Below are 22522 nucleotides of genomic sequence, written 5' to 3'. Positions count from 1 at the left end.
TTATGGGAGAGTTTATCACGGATAACTTGGTCCTGGTCTACACTTAAAATTTTTGCCAGTTTAGCTATGTCAGTTAGGAGTTATATTGGCAAAAAAAAGTCCTTTTGCTGATATAGCTTATTTTGTTCAGAGGCCTGGTCTACTAGAAACCTTTGCCGGTATAGTAATAGGAGTTACGGATGTGATTTTTGACGTTTTTATGCTGTTAAAAGCCTTAGTGCAGACGCAGTTATCCTGGCAAAAGCAAGTATCAAGTGTGTCTGTGTAGGAGGGGACAGCTATACCAGCAAACCTTTCCTAGTCTCGACAAGGCCTGAGTAAATCCCTTTAACCTCAAGCATTATTAGCACACGCCAGCTAATTGAGAGGGACTAATACCGTCCGCAGCTGCTGAGAGCCAAAGTAGCTATGAATTCTCAGTTGTCTCTCTCGAGTGCCCTCCTCACTCTGGTGTCTGTGCACCTAGCAGCAAAACTAGGGAGGCCTTATCTACCCGCGGAGTTGCACCAGTTTAATTAGAATCTGCTCACATTTAGTGATGCAAGTGGAACGAGTATACGCCAGTTGTAAATCAGTATGTATCCACACAGGTGTGTTAAACCAGTGCGAATTCTGTGTGTAGGCCTGGCCTTAGAGGCTTGCCCTAAGGCTCGCTTCTAAGGGGTCAATGTGAGCATTAGTGTCAATAAATAGGAACTTCTAATCCCGGAACGTGGGGGCTGGGGGGGGGGGGGGGGGCATTTTAAAAATCTAGTGAAAGCTTAAAGGGAGCTAAACCACTATATGTTAGTATCTGTGAACCTAGCTGTTGCTTTATTAAAAGGGGCTTATTTGCAGTGTTTCTCAAATGTGGCCACCATGGCCACATGCAGATACCGGGGCTTTTCTTGTGGCCACAGCCTCCTGGGCAGTGACTGGGGTGGGGGGTCGAGCAGTGGCCCCTCCCCCAGGGCCACCAGCATGGGTTGCACCCTGCCCGCCTTCAGAGCCACAAACGCCAGAGGAGCAGGCAGCCAGTGAGTGTCCCACCTTCCTGTGGGTGCTGAGGCTTGGGCTGTGAGCTTCAGTCCTGGGGTGGCGAGTGGCAGGCATAGGTTGTGGGGTTTCGGACTCTGGCCCTGGACCCTGGCCATTGGTGCCAGCCCTTGGACCACCACCACCCCACATCGCCCCTGGCTCCCGCTGCCTCCATAGCTTCCCATCCATCCCCACATCATCTCTGGCCCCCACTATCTCCCTACCCACCTCCCCATCTAGGGTTTAATTTGTCCCCTGGCTTGCCAGAGCTGAGTAAGTTTGCTGTGAAAAGTGATATTAACAAACATACAAATATTATGTTTTGCAGCAGCAGACTTACTAGCTAGCAAGTCTTAAAAAAGAATAGCAACCGAAAAGCAAAAGAAACAACCACAACAAAAGACAAGAATTTGCAAAGCACCTTATTTTTGTTTCCATTCTGTTTAGGTCCAGTAAAGAAAAGAAACAACTGTACCTTATTTTTATTATTGAGTCTGGGGAAAAAACCCTCTACATAAATAAATTACAATGATTTGGACATGTATATGTGCATATTTGTTTGTTTTTCCTAAAGTTAATTAAGTATTTTAGAAAAAATTGTCAGAATGGCCACCAGCAAAAGTTGGTGGCCGCACTCTAAGGCCACCGAAAATTTTGTTGTGAGAACCCCTAACTGCAGACAGAGGCAAGTGTTCAGCGTTGGCTAATACAGGTGCTTTTAGTGATGGAATCTCAAGTTCCTCCAAATGCTCAAGTGGACAGCTAGGATCCAAGCAGAATAGCTGAGTCCATACTACACTGTTTATGATGTCTTGTCCATAGTGCTGCCCGTTCTTAACAGGAAAGCTGTTTTACACCTGCTTCTACTTTCCAGTATAGGGAGCCAATTCCATGACTTGGAAATTGCACTCAAGTGGTGACATCGTAGGGTCAGATCCACAGCTGGTGTAAATTGGCATAGTACATTGAATTCAGTGGCAAGGCAGAAATTTAAAGCAGCAGACAGTCTGTCCCATAGTTTGGCACACCAGGCTGGCTTCCCTGGAGTTGCTGCTGTCACCCAACAATGCATTGATCCCCACTGGCTCAAGAAGGAGGAAAATATGTAAATGTCAAGGAATGAATACTTTTCTCCCCACAATAATTTTTTAAGATATCCATTGCACAGTCCCAGCTTAAATGTTGTGCAGTCAGTCATCAATGTGAAAAGATTCAGTACTCTTGTGTAATGATTTGTATGAGTGGAAACTCATTGTAAATAGCCCTTTAGTTGGTTTGTAGAGGCTACATGCTGAGTAAAGGGGCCAGAGCAGCATAAAGGAGCTCTAAAAGGCCCGGATATGACTAGGCGAGAATTCCCCGGTGCAGAAACTGAGACAACTTCAGGCTGTCTTCTAAGATCCCCTTCGCAAACCCTGGCATAAAGTGGTGTACCAGAGGCAGGGAGGGTCATATTGGGAAGCAGAGAGGGTGGACTGTGTTGTGGAGATTTCTGGGAAGCTGGCTGCCATTATTTAGATAGCCTCTGATATCAGAGCAGCTGAGAATAAGGAGGGAATAATGGTAGTTAAAAGCCAGTTTAGCCCCGTCCTCCCTCTGGACTGGGAATCCCAGATTCCTAATTCCATCCTCTGAATTAATGCATCCCACACAACTGCCCTTTAAGTATACAGCTCTGTGTGTGTTTGAATGAAACTGAACAGTAAGCAGTCATACAGCTGAACCCTTAGACCTGTTCACACAGCTTCAGCCAATGATTTCAGTAAGTGTGCACTAGCGACGCTGTGCCATAGGCTTAGAATAGAACTAACCTATAATTTTTGGTGGAAAAAGTCTCATGATCAGCCAAGTGTCACAGTTATTGAAAATCATTTTAGCATAGCTGTGCCCTCTTGCCATGCCTGTCACCTCCAGAGCACCTCCCCAGGTCCAGGTGTTGCAGGGCTTTTTTCAGTTTAGCGACCCCTTTAGTCATTCTGGTGCCACATCAGTCTGTCATTTTACATGGCCTAGCCCTCTGGCCACGTCCCTGCTCAGTTCATGCCCCTTCTGGGGTTAACAGACATGTCCCATTATAGGAAATCCCAAAGTCTAATGGCTTTTGAGCCTGGTCTTCAACGTCTGTCTCCGCCCATAATGCTTGTACTCTTCTCCTTCTGATGCTGTGCCTGCCCTCTTGGTCTGGGGAGTGGTAGGGAAACCCAGGCCCACACTCTTCTCTACGTTCCATCCCAGGAACCCTGTTTAGGAGGCCAAGACCTGGTCCTTCAGTCTGTCCGCAATTTTCCCTGAGCTGCTTCTACCTTTTTCCCAGCTTGTCAGCATCTTTTCCCTGGTCTCTGGATTCTGCTGTCCCATCTGGGAATCTGTAGTTCCTCATTGCTTCTTCTTTTGCAGCCCCAGCGGTGTCCCCTCAACGCTGCTCCCAGTTAGTCACAGCAGCTGGGCCGTTATGAGTAAACTCCTCTCTTGCCTGGACTAGTCCATCTTTCCCACCCTCAGGCAGGAGTTCCTTCCCCATCCCTTTTCCTGGAGCAGGGGTTGTGACTTAAGTAGGGCCCTACCAAATTCACAGTCCATGTTGGTCAATTTCACGGTCGGAGGATTTTAAAAATAATAAATTTCATGATTTCAGATATTTAAATCTGAATTTCACAGTGTTGTAACTGTGAATTTGGTAGGGCCCTAGACTTAAGTCAGCTGCAAGGCTTTCATTAGTTCCCTTGAGCTGAACTCCCTTCCCAGTTAGCTTTCCCCTCTAAGGGGCTCACCAGGCCAGCCTTCTCCTCCCAGTGCCTGTCTGCTAGGTAGGAGGAGGCAGCCTTTATTCTGCTCTCCTTCTCCCAACTCAGTCCTAGGGGGTTGGGTGAGGGGGGAGCCTTGTCCCACCTTCTCCGCAAGGTTTCAGGCCCTTAAAGCTTCCTTCCACAAGCACCATTCGTTCCCAGGACCCTTAGATCTCTACATCTATCTATGGTACCCTTCCGAAGCCTTAAAAGTCCATACCTGGTGGTGGATTGGGCTGACCACTAGACAATACTGCCCACAATGGCAGACTATCCCAACACATGTGCTACCTATAAACAGTGGTAGCAGAAAACATTTTGTACAAATGTTGTTTTTGGTCATGGGCCTGGGGACACGATCACTTCTTAGGGCTGGTCCACTCTAGAAAATTAAGTCAGCTTAACTGCATTGCTGAGGAGGGTGTGAAATATCCACACCCCTGGCAGCGTAGTTAAGATGACCTATACATCCCTGTGTAGACCACGCTAGGTTGACCTAGCTACCGCCTCCCAGGAAGGTGGATTACCTACGTCGATGGGAGAATCCCTCCTGTAGGCGGCGTAGGTAGTGTCTACACTGAAGTGCTTCAGCAGCGCAGCTGTGCCGTTGTAGCATTTCAAGTGCAGACAAGCCCTTAAAGTCACTGTTGAGGAGGTTTGCAGTGTGGGGTGCGTTGAGAAATTCATGCTGAGCTGCTGAAATGATGTGGGGTATTAAATTACAGGCTCCCAGGTGCATTTGAGTCAATTATGTAATGAGGGCTGTGGTCTCCAGTGCTTCTAGGTACCTTTAGCTTTCATGAATTACCTTTAAAATGGCAAAAAGAAATACTACAGTATTTGTTTGACTTCATGTGCTGAAGAGTATTTTCTGGTTCTCTCTTTGTTCAGTTACATCTTTACTTACCCTGTATGTACCTACTGACATACAAAAGAAAAATAAGAAGTTAAGCTTATAATAAAAGCTACTTTTTGTGGCTGGCAAGTATTACTCGACAGGAACATTTTAAAGCTACCATGAAGATGAGTTGCTGAGCCAGCTCCTGGTTGCACATTCAATATACTTTTCTTTCCTTTGATCAGTTTGTGCTGTGGTTACTCCTGGGTGGGGTACCTTTTGCTTCTGGGTGGGGTGAGTTTCTGTCCTACATTGGTCAAAAATGTAAACCTCAAAGCCTTATTTCTTCTGTTGTGTTAACAAAAACAGATTTTTAGATATCCCATTTAAAAACTTTGTTTCCTCCTGTGCTTCGCACATGCAGTACCTTTGTAGTCTGTTTATTGCCTAGGCTTTGCTTTTTGCTTTCTGATGTTGCAAATACGGGTGGAAGGAAGAGAAGCTGCACTGTGGTGCTAAGAAATTTCAGTGCTTATCCCTATATTATGATACACAAGACCCCAGCTCCACATCTCTTGAAAAATTAGCTGTTCTGCATGCTTGAGTGGGCACATTTAGCTGACTTTCAAAGATGTCTGAATAGACAGCAATTTCCTTTGCTACTTTTAAGTGCTCCTGTATTAAAAGGGTTTGTGTGTGTCAATATTAAGTGTTGGATTACTTCAGTTGCCTTTCTTTTCAAAGTGCAGCAGGAAATCATTGTAAGGAATCTATATTTAAAACCAGATTGTTTAATTGTTATGTTTGGTTTTTTTCAGCTAGACTTTAGATGTTGACAATACCTCTTGCATGATTTTCTATGACTGTTTAACCTTTAAACACTGATGTGAAAACCCGCGATATATTCTTAACTACTCTATACTAAAGAGAGTTTGGAGTGTGGTGTCTTGGTTATCCTGCAAGCACTTCTGCCTAATGAGTAGTCCCAGAGGTCAACAGGATTATTCACGTGCATAAACATTGGCAGAATCGAAGTCTAAACTACAATTTATAGTCAGAGGAAAGCAGACTATCAGTATGTGGTGAAAGCATAGTGAGATCTCCATTTTAACTATTTTTATCTTTTTTATTTATTTCTTTTTCACACCAGGTAACCAGACCTTGCAGCTACAACAAAAAATCCCATTTTGATATTGAAGATGCTGATGAGGTGGACAAAATGGAGATTAGGTAATATAAAAAATTCCATAGTAACATAAACTTGTTTTTCTTCCATTGTACAATTTTGCATTAAATTCAGTTTCGGCCTAGTACCCTTTTCCCCAGTACCCCTCAATTAATACTTTAGATCAGAGGTCATTAAAGTGTGGGACGCGCCCCCGCTAAGGGAGTGTGGAGGATCATCTGAGGGGGTGTGGTGGGGTCTGGGCCAGCCCAGACGGGGATGGGGAGGGAGCACCATCCAGTCCCTCCCCGCCACCAGCTCTGCTTCAGTCCCACCCCCAGCTGCATCCCTGTCTCCTGGCCCCACACCTGGCCCCATCCCCAGCGCAGCTCCACTCCCGGCCCTGCAACAGCCCTCAGTCACTGGCCGCAACTCCATTCCTGCCTGGGACTGAGGGTGGGGGCAACGCCAGGAGTGGATCCGCACCTGGACCCGGGCCCAGTTGCTGGCCCCCACCGCAGCCCAACTGCGACTCCGCCCCCAGCCTTGGTCCTTCTCCCGGCCCCAGATTGACCCCCAGCTGCGGCCCCCTTACCCCATCCGCATTGCCCCCCCTCAAGCCGCAGCCCCGCTCCAGACCCCAGCTCATGGGGGCGGAGGGCCCAGACAGGGGTAAGAGGGCTGTGACCCTCAAAGCTTCGGGGACTACTGCTCTAGATCTATCAGTGTGCGATTGTAATTAAGTTTAGCCCTTTACTGATGTGTGGCTGCTTTAATAATGTGTGTATGGCTGTCTGAAAAGACTTTGTTGTTCCTAAGACCAATGCAAGACAGTTCTTAAGTCCTGGTGAGGGGGAAGAAATACTTTGTTGGTGAAGTCTATGAAAGAGTTTGTAAAAGATTAAGTACTTTAATAAATAAAAGAGAGCAGATAAAGGGCTCGTTCCGGTTGGGCAAACTGTTCATTGAGAGTTCCCCCGCTCCCTTATAGGACTGAGAGTATTTATTTCCATCTCCTCCTCCTACCCCTCTCACCCCCCCCACCTCCCCCCCCCCAATCATGTATCTTACATTAACCTACAGCCATTTCTTCTCTGAACATTTTCCTTCCATGGACTATACATGAGATTAAGTCCCCTGTACATATTTTTCTAACAACAAAAAAAGTTCTCATTTTCAGTGGTTGTAGGAAGTGGCCAGGGTATATCATTACATTAGTACCAGATGTTCCTTTTACATGCAGGGGTTTTTTTCTTCTTTTTTCCCTGTGAATAGAGGAACATTTTCTTAGCTGTGGGGCCCTCAGATTGGTTATTGTAGTCATACTGGATAACAGATTGACCACTTCTAAAAATGCACCTTCCGTATTTTGCTTTTTTAAACAGCAGAACTAAGCTTTGGAAACTGGGGGTGGTGATGTATATTTACTAATTCACAGCCTTATGACATCTTTCATACTCTAGGTACACAAATTTACAGAATTTAAAAACTTCGCATGCAATAAACACAAGGCCTCTTCTAGAATGTAGCAAATGGAACCTGAATTGTGCTTCTAGCCACCTCCTCCCTTCCTTCCCCTGAAGTCTGAAGCAAAACTGCAACGAATTACAATCCATAACAAATGTATTTGGTGCCAGTTTTCCTCTCTTGAAAGTTTGTGTTTGTGTATGTGTCATATCAGGAAGTTGCATTTATGGTGGGCATCTTCTCAGAATCCAATTATATCAGGAACCAGAGGACACGTCATTTCCAGTACATGGTTTGTTAAATCAAGGTTTGGCCATGTGTAAATAGTGATTCGTCCTCCTGAAAATCCATCCCTTCCTTAACTTGGTTTTGGCAATCTGTATTGCCCTATTAGTGTTAGTGCAGCAGCAGTGCTCAGGCTGCTGCCAGATCAGAGTTCCATTGTGCCAGGAACAGAACTGGGTGAGAGAGGGCAAAAAAAACCAACAACCGGAGTTGAAAACTTTTTTCCTTTCCCCCCCCACCAAAAATTTTTCAAAAAATGTCAACTACCTTGGGCCGACTCACTGTACAAGCCAGTGCCCTGCCCAAAAAATTTGAATCTAAATTGAGATGAGATGGAACAAATTGATACAAATAATGCATGCAACTTAGTGCCACAAAATATTATTGAGGGATAAAATTGAGAGGGTTAAAAATGCATTAGAGATTTATGATATCATCTTCTGTTACACTAGTTAGAATAAACTTTTATAAGGAATATCAAACCCCAGGCTTCAAAGCATGCCAACCACCTACTGTGTGGAACTAGGAAGAAACTTTCCACAAGGGCACGTCATTGCAAAATTGTCCACAATGGGTGACTTTACACCACCTGCTTTATCATGTGGTACTGGTTCCTGTTGAAGATAGAATACCAGGCTAGATGTTGTATTGTATATCCAGTATGATAATTTCTCTGTCTGTGGAACATGCAATGGACATTTAAAACTCTCTGGTTCCTTATTTATTTTAAAACCTGTTTTTTCCATATATTTATTTTACAAGTCTTACTGTTCGTCTCTTATACTAGAGTCCTGTGTGGGACTATTTTTAATCCCGCTCCCACTATAATGTCAGTGGGGCCTGCAGGATTCCAGTCCCAAGTAGGGCTCTACCTTATACCAGTGTTTCCTAAAGCAAGAGACAATCTCTCTCCTCTCCCCCACCCCCAGCAAAACTCTGTTTTTCTTCAGCATATCACCTTCCATTTTAAAAATAAAAAGTAAGTCTCTGTTGCAAAGAAAACCTTCAAAGTGTAAAGGAACTTGTGCAGAGACAGCTGCCTGAGTTTGCAGAGAGCCTGGAGCAATACTGTCTCATTCATCTCACTTGCTCCTAGCTCAAATGCCAGTAGTTATACTCTAAATTTCAATATTGTTAACCCTTTCACAGTATATGAAAGCATGTATGAAGAGAGAGAAAGTATAATACAGGGATTTATACCAGAATTTCCCAAAAATGAGGGAAGTGGACATGGAAGATGTATAAGCCTTTGACTTTACAGAGTGGGACAGCAGGAAGTATGATAGGTTTCATTTTCCTGAAGGAAGGCTTGGCTTCAAGTTTGGGAATCGCTGCAATATACAGTCTCTCCCTCTTTGACTAGAACATCACCCCACAGGCCAATAGTTGATTACTGCTAGTAAACACTCATATCAGTGATGGGGATGATCATCTTCTCATTTTGTTGAAATAGCAGTGTATTGTCACTGAAGAGGTAAATACAGAGCAGTGGTTCTCGACCATGTGTATATGTTCCCCTGGGGGTACTCAGAGGTCTTCCTGGGGGTACATCAACTCATCAAGATATTTGCCTAGTTTTACAATAGGGTATGTAAAAAGCACTAGCGAAGTCCGTACAAACTAAAATTTGATAGGCAACGATTTGTTTATACTGCTCCTGTATACTATACACTGAAATGTACGTAGATTATATTCCAATTGATTTATTTTATAGTTATATGGTAAAAATGAGACAGTCAGCAATTTGTCAGTAATTGTGTGCTGTGACACTTTGTATTTTTATGTCTTATTTTGTAAGTTTTTAAGCTAAGTGAAACTTGGGGGTACACAAGACAAATCAGACTCTTGAAAGGGGTACAGTAGTCTGGAAAGGTTGAGAGCCAATGTCATAGAGAATAAATATCTGTCTTGAAACTACCATCAGAAGGTTTAAACTTGAAAACCATGACAGGGAACCAATAACTTAAATTCTAAAACAACAAATGCATGGTAACTACTGACAGATAGTTAGCTAGTGATTTATAGTGAGGTGTTTGGGTATCTGGGATGAACACTATGTAATGCTAAGCCCCTGTGTTTAGCAGGAGAATTACTATATCCAGATGCGGGGGGAGCTTTCTCATTGGTGTTTTGAATTGATCCTTTTTTGTTTAGGCCCAGACTCCTTGGCACGTCCTGTGTGAGTAACAGGCCAAAAATAAAGGGGTTACAATATCTGAGTTAGAAAAAACAAAATTGGAAATAGTATGGCTTGGGAACAGAGAAGTAAGCAGTTTTAATTATAGTACTTTATTCCCAGAACTGTGAGTTTTGACATCCCAGCAGTGGACCTGCACCTGTGAATTGGAAACATTTCTGCTGCTTTTGAAACTGTAAATGCTTGTGAAGAAAACGGATGAGGAAAGGGTATCCTAGGTTTCTGTCCACTGACTTGTGCAGTTATGAATTAGCAGATTCCAACATTGTAAGATCCTCTTTAACTCCTTGGAAACCAGTATAATATGTTTTGGAACATACTTTTCTGACTCATACATAATGGATGAAAAATGAAATTTAAAAAAAAAGAGAAAAATGGCTGTTTTGTTTTTTTCTTATATTTTCAATATGAATTTCTTTTGATTTTTGGTTTCGTTTTATTACAGAGTAGACCTTTGGAATGCCAGCAACTTGAAGTTTGGAGATGAGTTTCTAGGAGAACTAAGACTTCCATTAAAATTTCTCCGACAATCCAGCTCTTATGAAGCATGGTACTTGCTATTTGTTTTTCTTTGTCATAAAAGGAAAGGTACTGTTTTCAGTACTGCACATATTATATTTTTACTACAAAACCATAACAGTAACTACTGTTGTGTAACAAAGTGTAAACGTATTTAACTTCCATCTAGTTTCCCACACGAAAAACCTAAGCCAAAATCTTCAATTACCAAACTATCAAAACAAGAATATTGAAATATGTGAAGCATTGTTTTGATGGCATAGTTGTTGAAAATTTGGCTTTTTTTTTAATGTGTGTGCAAATTAGGTGGGAATTCTAATACATTTATCTTTGATGTTATGCACTGCAATTCTGCAGTAATGCCATAGTTTTATTACTATATGGGATTTTATATTGTCTTAAGTACACAATACTTTTATGATCAGAACTTTCCCTAGTAAAGTTGATGCAAAAGGAACTGGTGTGCATCTTTGGAAACCTAATTTAGAACATCAAAAAGTCAATAGGTTTACAAATGTTATGTGTGTACCTACATATTATATATATTCATGTATGGCTTAAGAGCTTTTTTGCTGTTTCAAGACCAACTATTTTTTTGCCTGCCAGGTATTTCCTGCAGCCCAGAGATAATGGCAACAAGTCATTGAAGCCAGATGACCTTGGTTCCTTAAGGTTAAATGTGGTTTACACTGAGGACCATGTTTTTTCCTCAGACTATTACAGCCCACTTAGAGACCTCCTGTTAAAATCTGCAGATGTTGAGGTAATTTATTTGCGGCTGCTTGTTGTGTACCTGCTGATTATCCTCAAAGCCCTCATAAATATTTGTCAATTTACAAGTGAGGTTATATAACTGAAGTTGCCAGAGATCTCAGCTAATCCTTTTTTTTTTTTTTTTTTGCACTTGAGACTTTTATGAAGCTGTATATCCCTTGTGCTTGTTTTTGGTCCGTGCAGAAAAGATCTGTATCTGCACGCACTGATGGTAAGTGCAGACACACCCAGCTACAGCAGTGGTTATGAGAACCCACATGTACTCCTCAACTGTCTAATCCTAAATTTGTATGCAAAATAAACTGGTTGGGTTTGATCAGTTGCCTTTCTTTTACTAGAAAAAAAATGATTTACCTGCTATTATGTAGAAAAAATGTTTTTTTGTTTTTTTGTGCGTATTAATCCTAAAATGTGAAATGGGATGGGCTAAGTTTGAGATCAAATCATCCAAAAAAAAATTCACTGTTGTACTAGACCATTTGTTTCCCTAAAGAGAACTGTATTTAACTTCTTTGATTGTAGCTTAAAAAATACAGCAAAAAGTTCAGGTTTTTATGTCCAGTATTTCGCAAGCAGCTGCGATATTCATTGAAACCAGATATTAACAATAGGAAAACAGACACTGCATTGTCATTGTTTTTAAATTGCTGCCCTCTTGTGATCAAAACTTACAACCAGCAGACAAAGTGGAAATTGAGACCCAGCCATCTCACAGGTCTGTGTGACGGGGCATTGCAGATAGTATGTATGGTACTGTGTGAGGAGTCAATGTGAAGAAAAAGAAACTAGTGTTAATAAGTGGTGATTACTGTAGGTACCCGTCTCAAAGTTTTTGCTTCTCTCTATTGTTCAGCCTGTTTCGGCATCTGCTGCACATGTGTTGGGTGAAGTTTGCAGAGAAAAACAGGAAGCAGCCATTCCTCTGGTTAGGCTTTTTTTACACTATGGCAAAATTGTGCCTTTCATCAGTGCAATTGCAAATGCTGAAGTGAAGAGAACTCAGTAAGTACCAAGAAACCACTAATTTTTTAAATAAAATTTCAGATGTTGTTATAATGTCATGCTCAATTTATGGAATCACAATGGCTTTTTTTAAAAGTAATCATTATTATTATTTAGTACTTGTACTGTGATAGCACCCAGGGGCTCCAGTCAGGAATCAGGGCACTGCACAAACACATAATAAAAGACGATCCCTGCCATGGGAAATAGGTGAGTTAGGGCTTCAGAGAAGAACCCCCATAAACATCACACAGCTACCTCATTATCCCCCTTCAAAACTCTCCTTAGAACTTTCCTTTTTTATGATGCCTCCAAAAAAACTGACAGCAGTTAGGCCACTGGGATGCTCAGACCACAGCCCCTCATACTGACCAATAGTCTTGTTGTTTCCTTCTTCTCCCCTGCCAGTCTGTATCCATCTGTCATCTCTTGTTTCATGCTTGGATTGTAAGCCCTTTGGGGCCATCTTTTTGTTCTGTTTACACAGTGCCTACCTCAGTCAGTTCCTGGTCCATGAGTGGAGTTCCTAGGTGCTATGATAAATACAAGTAAAAAATAATAATTATAATAATCAAATCCTGCAATAGTTTTAGCAGTTCACAACAAATCATTTCAGCTTCACAGCATGTATTGATAAATCATCTATTTCATCATAAAATAATTTGATTAATCTTATTTATATAAGGAAAAGGCAAGTTTCTCCATGGAATCATATGAAAAATGATGCTTAGGGCAAGTCTTGTCTGAGCATCTAATTTTACCATATGGAAGGCTTTACCACAAACAGTGGGGTGGGACCTGGCCGTGGTGAGACAGCAAATAGGCTGTTCCTTACCAGTCACAAATTCCTGGCATAAACAACTGTCAGAGGATTTTGTGTAGTGCCCATCAATATAGCGTCTAGTATCCATACCAAGTAGATAGTGTCTGAAATTTGTTGCCATTTATGGGGTTAATGACTTATGTCTATAGACCTCAGGGTCTCAGCCTATTGCCTGGAGGACAGTTACTGCCATTAAGGTATCAATTGCCACAGACAGAACCAAATGAAGCCTTTGTGGAGAGTCTTTTCAGACAGAGCAAGAACTGAAGTACTCTCCCACCTGTAGGGATAGTCCCTCTGTGCAGGTTGAGGCACTTTGGTTAGGATAATGTGAGGAAATGTGTTCTTCCCCCAGCCTGCCATGTACCTGTTCATGAGACATACTGGGCATTAGTTTTCAGGGCTTTCGGTCCAGCACCTTTCACAGGCAGTAGGTTTACTTTTTAAAAACAGAACAGTGAACTCAGCAGAAGAACTCACCGTAAACTCCCTCTCTTGTAAACGGATGCAATTGTAAAAAAATATAAACTATTGAACAGATGCATCATTGTGTGTGAGAGCAAATAACTGAAGGCCCAGTTGTGCAGGTGCAGCTTAGGTAATGTGCATGTAAAAGGGACAGTCAGATTTGTAAATAGCTTAAATTGTCCCTGCAAATAATTGTGGATGCAAAATGAACCTGAAATTATTTGTATACTTTAACTTGTGGGTGCAAAAAAGGAGCCCAGTGAACAACAGATTGCAAATCTGATGTAGATGCTAATGGCTGTTTGAAAAATTAAGAACCAGTATGTGTGAATACACTTGTTAACTGGCCTTTTTTTTTTTTTTTTTTTTTTTTAAAAGACTATTTCAGTTTCTGTGTGCATGCTTCCTTTTATAGGGCCAGCATACCAACATTGAAAAAACAGTTGAGCAAAAGGGTCCTGCAAGTCGTACTCTGGTTTGGGAGTGGCCTTTGTGGGTTTCCTTCATACATGATTTAACTCTTGCTGGCCAAGCTGTATATCATCATTAAAAACAGCATATCAGTGGATGATGCAAAAGTAGGAGACTTGTGAGAAAGCCCCACAGGAGAAGGAGTGAGAATGACATTCTATAAATAGTTATTTTTATCTTCATTAATATTGTCTTAAGAGAGCAATATTATGCCACACCTAAGAAGTGTGCCATAATAATGTGGCGTGTTTCTCAGTAAGATTGATTTGAAAATATGTAAAAATGCACATTTCTGGAGGTCATTCACAAACCTACAGGCTGTAATCATGCAAATATAAGGTTAACAAAAGCTACAGCTATTCATCTGCAGCTTTTTATGTCCCCAGTCCTGCAAAGAGAATTGTGCAGGCGGCTCCCCACTGAAACAAATGTGGGGCTGTGTAGGCTCAAGGGTCCACTTGCACAGTTCTGTTTGCAGGATTGGGGCCTGTGTATTTCATAACATACAGTATTCCATCAGGCATGGTACTGTAGTTCAGCCACAAAAGGTCACTTGGGTCATACAATCTTATTAATCACCCCAAATATGCCTTTTGTAAGAGGAGTTAGCAGATGGAATCCAGTGCCCAATATAGTCATGAGACTGAAATGGCTGCCTCCCAAGTTCATGCTGGGCAGTAGTGCATGAAAGCACAGACATTTTTCACAGTTTTTCCATTAGGTTGTAAGCTCCTTGCGGCAGGGTCTGTGTCTCAGCATGTGTTTGTGCAGTGCTCAGTGTAGTGGAACTCCTGTGCACTACTGTAATAAAAATTATGAAGAACCCCTGAAAATTCTTAGACCTTCTGACAATCTTATGTTGATGACTATTGTTTTTCTGTGATAAGCTGGAAATGCACCAAACCTTATACAATGCATTTCATGGCAGCCCTTAGGCAGGGATCAAGGGGAATATTCGTGTGTGCATTCAAAAACAGCTTTTCATCGCTTTCACTTGCTGCTTTCATTTCCACATGTTAGTGATTTATTACAAAAGACTAAATTATAGAAAATTGTTCCCTTCCAGAGACCCCAACACCATTTTCAGAGGAAATTCATTAACTTCCAAGTGCATTGATGAGACCATGAAACTGGCAGGGATGCATTATCTTCAGGTTACACTAAAGCCAATTATAGATGAGGTAAGAGCAGATTCAGAACACTTCTTTTGGTAAAAGTTCAACCTAACGGGCCTTCTAGGAGCAGCTATTGCTGATGTCTTGCCCCTTAAGATTGCTTTGCAGGACTAATGTCAAGAGCTTGTTTTTACAAGAAAAGCCATGTGGTACTCATTACCCATTGAGTCACCAATTCATGAACAGTGGACTTTCATTAAAGAAAAATAAAAAGTGTCCATGTGAACTGTGTCTAAAATAATCCTCTTGTCTTTTAAAATAAGTCATTTAGGTTCTGGAAAATGGTTAAAAAACCAAAGAAAAGCCTAAGAAAATAAAAACTGTGTACAGCAGAAAACATTGGCCATAAATAACACACTTCATCCTGTCGCTTTAAATGAATATGATTATTCCTAGATAACTGCATATGTGACAGCTAGCAATATGATGATGCTTTATTATCTCTCCAGTCCAGTATGGCTCTTCTTTTTTTTTTCCCCCTTCCAGAACTATAATTGAGCAACAATTTCAGACCACAGATTTCCTTTAAGTGATTCAGCACTATTGTACCAAAACAATTACTATGATGTCTCATCAGGAAATACTATTTTCCCTAAGAATAGTTTTACAATACTATCTCTTTGGAACAAGAAATGTTTTCTTAAATGATGATCTTGTTTGGGAGAACCTGGTGAAAACTTCATCCTTGTAGATGCAGGATATTGCCGAAAAATAGAATGTAACATTTTGGCAAAATTCAAAATCTTGACGAGCTGATGCGTGATGTCTTGCCAGAAGACAAAATACGTTACCCAAGAAAGCTAGCAGCCTAAATCCTTTATTTTAAGACTTCTTCCACCTGAAGATATGCCAGTGTACTAATTCTTCAACATGTTCTTTCTAGATCTGCCAGCTCCATAAACCTTGTGAAATTGATCCTGTGAAGTTAAAAGATGGTGAAAACCTGGAAAATAACAGGGTAGGCAATCAGATTTGCAACTGAAAACAAAATCTCTAATTATATTGAGTATTTTGTTTCCCTTACTGAGGTTCCTGAACCTCATTTGGTGGTGTAAATTAAGCTTTCATATGTTAGTAGCCACTGGAAGCCTTAGCCTCGTAGAAATGTGTGTGATTTTTTTTTTTTTTTACATCAGCTTCATGTTTAGTTGTATAGCATAGTACTGAAATGTGATGTTGTCTATTAAATGTAAAATAGGCAAGGAAGAATAGGACTTGGTTTTCAATCGACTGCGTAAATATCCAGTATAATAGAAATGAGGACTCCTTAGCCAATTTTTCCAAAGAGGGTGTAGAAAATGGTTTTGTAGAAGAAATAATGTGCTTTTCGGAATGAGGTCCAATTTTGTGTGTGTGTGAGAGTGGAAAAAGACACTGTGCTTTCAGCTTTGTGCTTAGAAATACACCTCACCGCAGAGTAGGGTATCCATTGAATCTGGAACTGTGGCTTTTTTATATCTTACAATTTATTGCAAATATAATCTACTATAGATGCCATTGTAGAAAGTGTAGTAGCCCTGTTTTCCATCGAAGAGAAATGGTGCATTTAAAACAAAACAAAAATAAATTTTAACATATTGCTAAATGTTTCAGGAAAATCTGAGGCAGTATGTTGACCGCATTTTTACTGTCATAACGAAATCTGGGGTGAGCTGTCCCACAGTGATGTGCGATATTTTCTTTTCACTGAGAGAGTCAGCTGCCAAACGTTTTCAAGGTGAGTTGCCATATGTAACTTCTTGTATGTTAAATGATTTTGAAGTATATAATTTTTATTATCTACCAGTTTACATTATCAGAGTTACAGGTGTAGAGGTTAAAAGTATATTTCAGATTAGAAGCTATCTGTGAAGTGTTTATCTATACTGTGTTTACCTCAGCTCTTCCTTAAAATTTGTTCTACTCTACTCTGAAAGTGACATGATAGAAATGGCATTGAGGGGGTTCAAATTTATGTATCGATGATTTCAGATCAAATATGCTCAGTTTACAAGTATAGAGATTTTTTTTTTTAACACAGCTGGCCTGCAAACTCATTATCAAATCTCAGGTTTTTTCAACCCAGGCATTAGCCTGTAATAAAAACCAAATTATAAATTATTGACACCTATGCAAGGCCATTGCCTTCCATGGCTTTGCATAGCTACCACTGAGTAGAACTTAGTAAAATTTGTTGCAGATACACAAGAATAAGTAGAATCTGTTTCACTTCTTAGCTGCATTACCTCTGCCAGAGTAAAAAGCAATTTAAAAAAGCCCCAATCAACCAACCAAAAATCAATTTTTTGTCATTAAAGTAAGCAGATCTAACTCTTCATACACACAAGGAGCAGATCAGTTGAGTAAGAGGGTGCCATTTTATAGTCACTTTGAGAATAGAAAATCTCAAAGTGAAATGCCATTGATCGCCATATTGTGTTCCTTATCCATTCAATTTATAATCATTATTGTTATAATTACTATTCGTTACTTCTTTTACAATAGTGCTTGGGGGCCCTAACAAATCAGGGCCCCTTTGTGCTAGATGCTAGAGATAAATGGTGAGAATCAGTCTCCTTTTTATAATCCGTGTAAATGAGTCATATGTTCCAGTTGAGTACCAAAATCTGATATACAAACTAAGCATTTCCTGCACAATGAGACTTTGTGGAGCTCTCTGCACAGTTGTGTTCTGTTTTAATGGGGCTAGCTCTCACCTGGATATTTTCATTACTTTATCAATAGCTAATATTTGGCTCCAAATGACCTCCATTATCTCATTTGCCCATAACTCGGGAATATGTGAACTTCCAGCACAGGGCTGAATTAACTATCAGAAGGTATTTTGACAGTTTTACTAGTACTGAAGGTGCTCTTTAAAGTATTGTTTGTTGGGATAATGAGTAGAATGGTTTCTCTTGTTACAGGTGACCCAGATGTACGGTATACAGCTGTAAGCAGTTTCATTTTCCTGAGATTCTTTGCTCCTGCAATTCTTTCTCCAAATCTCTTTCAGCTTACACCACACCACCCAGTAAGTACAGTATTGATCTATCTAGGTTCATATGTGGCCCCATCACCATAGTATGAGTGCCTACCAAGTGTTTTTTTTTTTAATCTATTTTCTCAACACGGAGGAGAAATAGCTTGATAGTTCTTGTCTGCTTTCTGTGTTAGCAAGCAGATGTGTTAGGTGGCTGTGTTTGTGAAGAACTTAGACTTCCCCCCTCGATAAGCTGAAGTGAATTTTACATTTAGTTTTGAAATTGAGCCCAGTGGTAATTCTCGTCCCTCTCTCTCAGACCTGTAATCTAGGTCCAGCTCCTATGAAAGTTCTGTCTCAAACACTCATGAGCCTCCCCCTACTGGTCAACAGTTTCATTGTCCAGCTGGGTAATGCATACAAGCTTGTGTTCTTTGCTAGTGCTCAGTGCTATCGAAGAGAAGATTGGTTGTGGAATTACCTACTGTAAGAACTCTACATATGGGGCCCAGCATGCTGTGAAGTGTTACGTAAACCGGAATTGTATCGCCTCATTCTTTTCTTGTACAAAGTTATATGCAGTAATAGGGATTTCAGCTGCAATAACTTTGTTAAAAACATATTAATTGCCTTAAAAATTAAACAGATTTTGTTTACATGTTAAAATGTTCTCCCATTTCTAAATAAGTGAATTTTAAAAAATGGTCCTATCAGATACTCTTCCCTGGGATAAAAAGTGCCTTCTGGTGGTCAGAGGTGACTTTGAGGAATAAGTTGTTAAAGATTCCACGAGAAAGGGTACAGCATAATTTTTTAATGAGTTGAATATTACTGTGGCCTCTTGGCCAAATTTCTTCTCTTAAGTAAACAGGTTCTACAGTAAGTCAAAGGAACTGCAAACTATTCTAGCAACTGTGGTAGCTGCTCCATTTTAATTGGATTCATTACTTCAAAACCCTTTGAGATCCTTTGAATAGTAAATGTGTTGCCCAAAACCTAAACCTTTAAATATTAGTATAGAAAATAGTCTTCAAGCATTCACTTAAAAAATGAAGCAAGGATTCTTTCTTGTTTGCTCTTTAGAAGCAAAGGCAGGAAGGTACTCATTACAAAGTCTGTCATGCTTCTTAAGGCAGCAGCTTTCTTTCTATGAAGTTTGTGAGTTTTTAAAATTTTACACTGATTGTTGGTATGAGTGAAATAGAGAACAGAAAATGTGTGTAGTGCTCTGTCCCGTGATTTAAACATCAGGAATATGTAACACCATTGTTCTCCCCCTTCATAGGATCCTCAGACCTCTAGAACTTTGACACTTATCTCTAAGACCATACAAACATTGGGCAGCTTATCAAAATCTAAATCTGTAAGTGTTTTGTTTTATTTCTTATTTTGTGGGTTATGTTGGCAAAATGTTGCTCTTTATTTCCTTTTTAAAAGCTGATTGTCACTTTATTATTGTAATTAAATGTTTGGAATGGCTACGTAGTACCATATGCAAATCAGTCAGTGGTAAGCCATGCTAGAGTAACTGAATTTATAACCTGCATGCGAATTGATGGCAAACGTTTTCTTATTTGAACTACATTTTTAGTAAAGTGTGACATGGTCTTGGGGCTCTGGGGCTTTTTGTGAAGCCTTTTTGAAAAAATGCCACATTGAAAGGTGCCAGCACCTGGAGAATGAAATACTGACCTTATACACATGGTAGCAGCCTTGCGGTATTTTCTATGCTGCCTCAGCAAAGTATTTAAAGCCTGATCTAGATCTAGAGGAACCACTCTCATGGTGAGGGATAGTGCGCTTCTCGTGCCATTTGAGCTCTCAGCCAATTAGTGATGATAGCTGATCGTGGCTTTTTGATGTCTGCTAGAAATTTGAAATGAGAATAATTTGAGCCAGTAGGCCACCAAACAGTTATCAGATGATAACATGAGGCCACTGCTGACCTGGTCTGGATTCACACCAGCAACCTGTGAGTGAGCCTGTATCCCATTTACAAATCTCTTGAGCCCATTCAGTTCCTTGTCTCTTATTATTTTTGTCAGATTGTTTTGGGAGCATGACTTTTAAAAAATAGCTTGAAACTTTTACAGAATGTTATAGTAATTCTATTGAATTGAAGATTTGGAATGCATTCTGCTAACCCACATTTATTTTAGAAATTATTTTAGTCTGAGAGCTTTCTCGATATATTCCATATTACAGCCAAACAACCTGAAAGTAGCTTTGATTTCTTTCTCTTTTTTACAAATAGGGAAAGTGGTGGTGGTTTGAGTAGGGAAACTTATTTTCTGAGTCTGTTGATGTTAAGATTTTATGTATAAGTTGTATTGGAAGACACACAAATATTGGTTGGTTGTTTGCATTTCAGGCCAACTTCAAGGAATCTTACATGGCCACTTTTTATGACTATTTTAATGAGCAGAAATATGCAGATGCAGTAAAAAATGTAAGTAACAAGGCAATGCATCAAATACATATTATACTTATTGAAGCTGATGTTTAGAGGCATATAAGTAGTATAATGTTTACACAAGACCAAACACTCTCAAGAAAAAACAGATTCAGTAGCAGTAGTACTCAAGAAATATGCACTGAATACAGTGCACATAAAATTCCATAGCATTTGTTGGAAACCACACTTCTTAAATAACACTTATGGAACATTGGGTCAGATTTTAATGCATATACACATTCCATGTTATCCTGCAAGCCTTCAATGAGAACAGTCTGGTCCAAGACTAAATGAAGGAGGTTGAGTAATAAAGGAAAAGGAGCATGAAGAGGAGATGAAAAGTGGGGGCGTCTACCTTTTGTACTTAGGGGCACTATTACATTTGAGCTGTTCTTAATGTACCATCCAGAAAACCTTCCCAAATTCCCTAATTGTTTGCTGTATTCTTTTTTCAAATATTGTTAGAGCATTGTCTTGTACTACAGTAATATGTAAATATAAACATTTTGATTTGGCTTCTGTTGTACCTATATTTTATCCGTATGCTTTGTCCCTCTTAAGTTCTTAGATTTGATTTCATCCTCTGGAAGGAGAGATCACAAGAGTATAGAGCAACCCATACTGCTTAAAGAAGGGTAAGAATGTGTTCATAGTAGAATTTCTTGTATCTCTGTGTGTTTTAGTACCATTGTAAGGCAGCTATCCTTCCTCCCCACTATATTCATATGTTACGAGGAAAAATATAAAGGTAGAAAAATGTTGCATTGCTGTCTTTATCCTCTGTGGCTCCTAGCTTATTTTAACATCCTTTCATTTGATCTAAACGCTTTAATTTCACATGTGTTCTCGAATTTTTGTTTAAAAAAAAAGCCTATAGAATTTAATTACCACAATTAATGCAGAGTTAAGTTAAACTGCCCCTTTGTTAAAAGAAGGTTAAGGTTGTGACTCAAACTAACAACAGCTGCAAAATTCCATTCCGTAGACAGACACTCAATACTTTAATCATGACATTGAGGAGTGGGCAAAGCCTTCTGATGGGTTTTGCCATTGCTGTTGTGCTGTAAAATCCAGGTGCTGATAATCTTAACTAATTTTTGTAGAAAAATGTTTAATATGCATGTACAGTGGAACAACTTCAAATCTCAGTATCTCTGCTTCTTAAGACACTTTCCACACACTAATTGTCATATGGACTAATTGCTGGCATTTTTCACTTTAAAAATGAGTCTGTAAAAGCACCTAAGTACAGAGTATAGGCAGCTAGATAGTTTCTTCTGAAAATAAAACCTTTTTGAGAATTTCTCCTGAGCTTAGTATGCTAAGTTGCAACCTAGAGTAAATTTTCACAACAGATTTTATAAATCACTAAATAATAACATATTAGGTTTACATTGAAAATGCTGACAACTTTTACCTGTGAAAGTATGAACATCCCCTCTATTTAGCTGGTACAGTTCACCTCACTTCTGTGATAGAGTCCCCAGAAGTAGGCATGTCTGTTTTAATTCTGTGCATTATCATTCTTTTGCTTTTTGAAAATAAATGTATAATTTGTAACTTTTCCCCTCTGACTCTTAAACATGACTTTTCTGCCTCTGTCTTTCTTTTGCTCTTGTCTGATTTTTTTCTGTCTTTTCTTGCTCGGCCTGCTGGCTGCTGTTATAAGGACTCTTAAACTAACAGTAAAGAAAGTTGATGGTAATAGTTCGTGCAGGTAAGATGGTAGGGACAGCTGGTGCTTTGCCGAAGCTACCTGCTGACAGTGTGTCCTTCCTTCATAGCAACAGACATTTCTGACTTAAATTTGGGAAGGATGTTTTCTCTGTTTAATAACGCTGAAATGCCCAATGTAAAACCAACAGAGAGAATTTGTCACATACATTTCAACGGTGCCTATTTTTTTTTTAAAAAGATGCTGAAAATGGTAAAGTACTTTTTATCTGTAAGCAGAGGCTTCAAGCCTGCTGAAGTTTATTTAATGTTTAGTGTACAAATTCCTAAAACCTCATTGCGAGTGATTAAGATGTCAGCGTACATCTTCTATTGCACTGTTTCAGCAACATACAAATAAATTGTTTTCAAGGTTAAAGAGTGGGATGCAGATGGCTAGGTCCC

General features: G+C 40.1%; 1 protein-coding gene across 3 annotated transcripts in view; it reads left to right on the top strand.

The window, feature by feature from the left end:
* RASA3 (RAS p21 protein activator 3) overlaps positions 1-22522 on the top strand; it is a 263439-nt gene that overhangs the window by 224853 nt on the left and 16064 nt on the right. For 2 of the 3 annotated variants that reach the window (XM_077814025.1, XM_077814021.1), the window contains exons 8-18: positions 5792-5871; positions 10201-10305; positions 10881-11037; positions 11902-12050; positions 14879-14993; positions 15871-15945; positions 16581-16704; positions 17894-18000; positions 19235-19312; positions 20321-20398; positions 20966-21039. In XM_077814025.1, coding sequence (XP_077670151.1) covers positions 5792-5871; positions 10201-10305; positions 10881-11037; positions 11902-12050; positions 14879-14993; positions 15871-15945; positions 16581-16704; positions 17894-18000; positions 19235-19312; positions 20321-20398; positions 20966-21039 — 1142 coding nt within the window. The other variant, XM_077814034.1, reaches the window with a different exon arrangement.

Source organism: Eretmochelys imbricata, chromosome 1 (genome assembly GCF_965152235.1).
Source record: "Eretmochelys imbricata isolate rEreImb1 chromosome 1, rEreImb1.hap1, whole genome shotgun sequence".
Lineage (NCBI taxonomy): Eukaryota > Metazoa > Chordata > Testudines > Cheloniidae > Eretmochelys > Eretmochelys imbricata.
The sequence above is the reverse complement of the archived record's forward strand: the minus strand, read 5'-3'. Positions and strand labels throughout refer to the sequence as shown.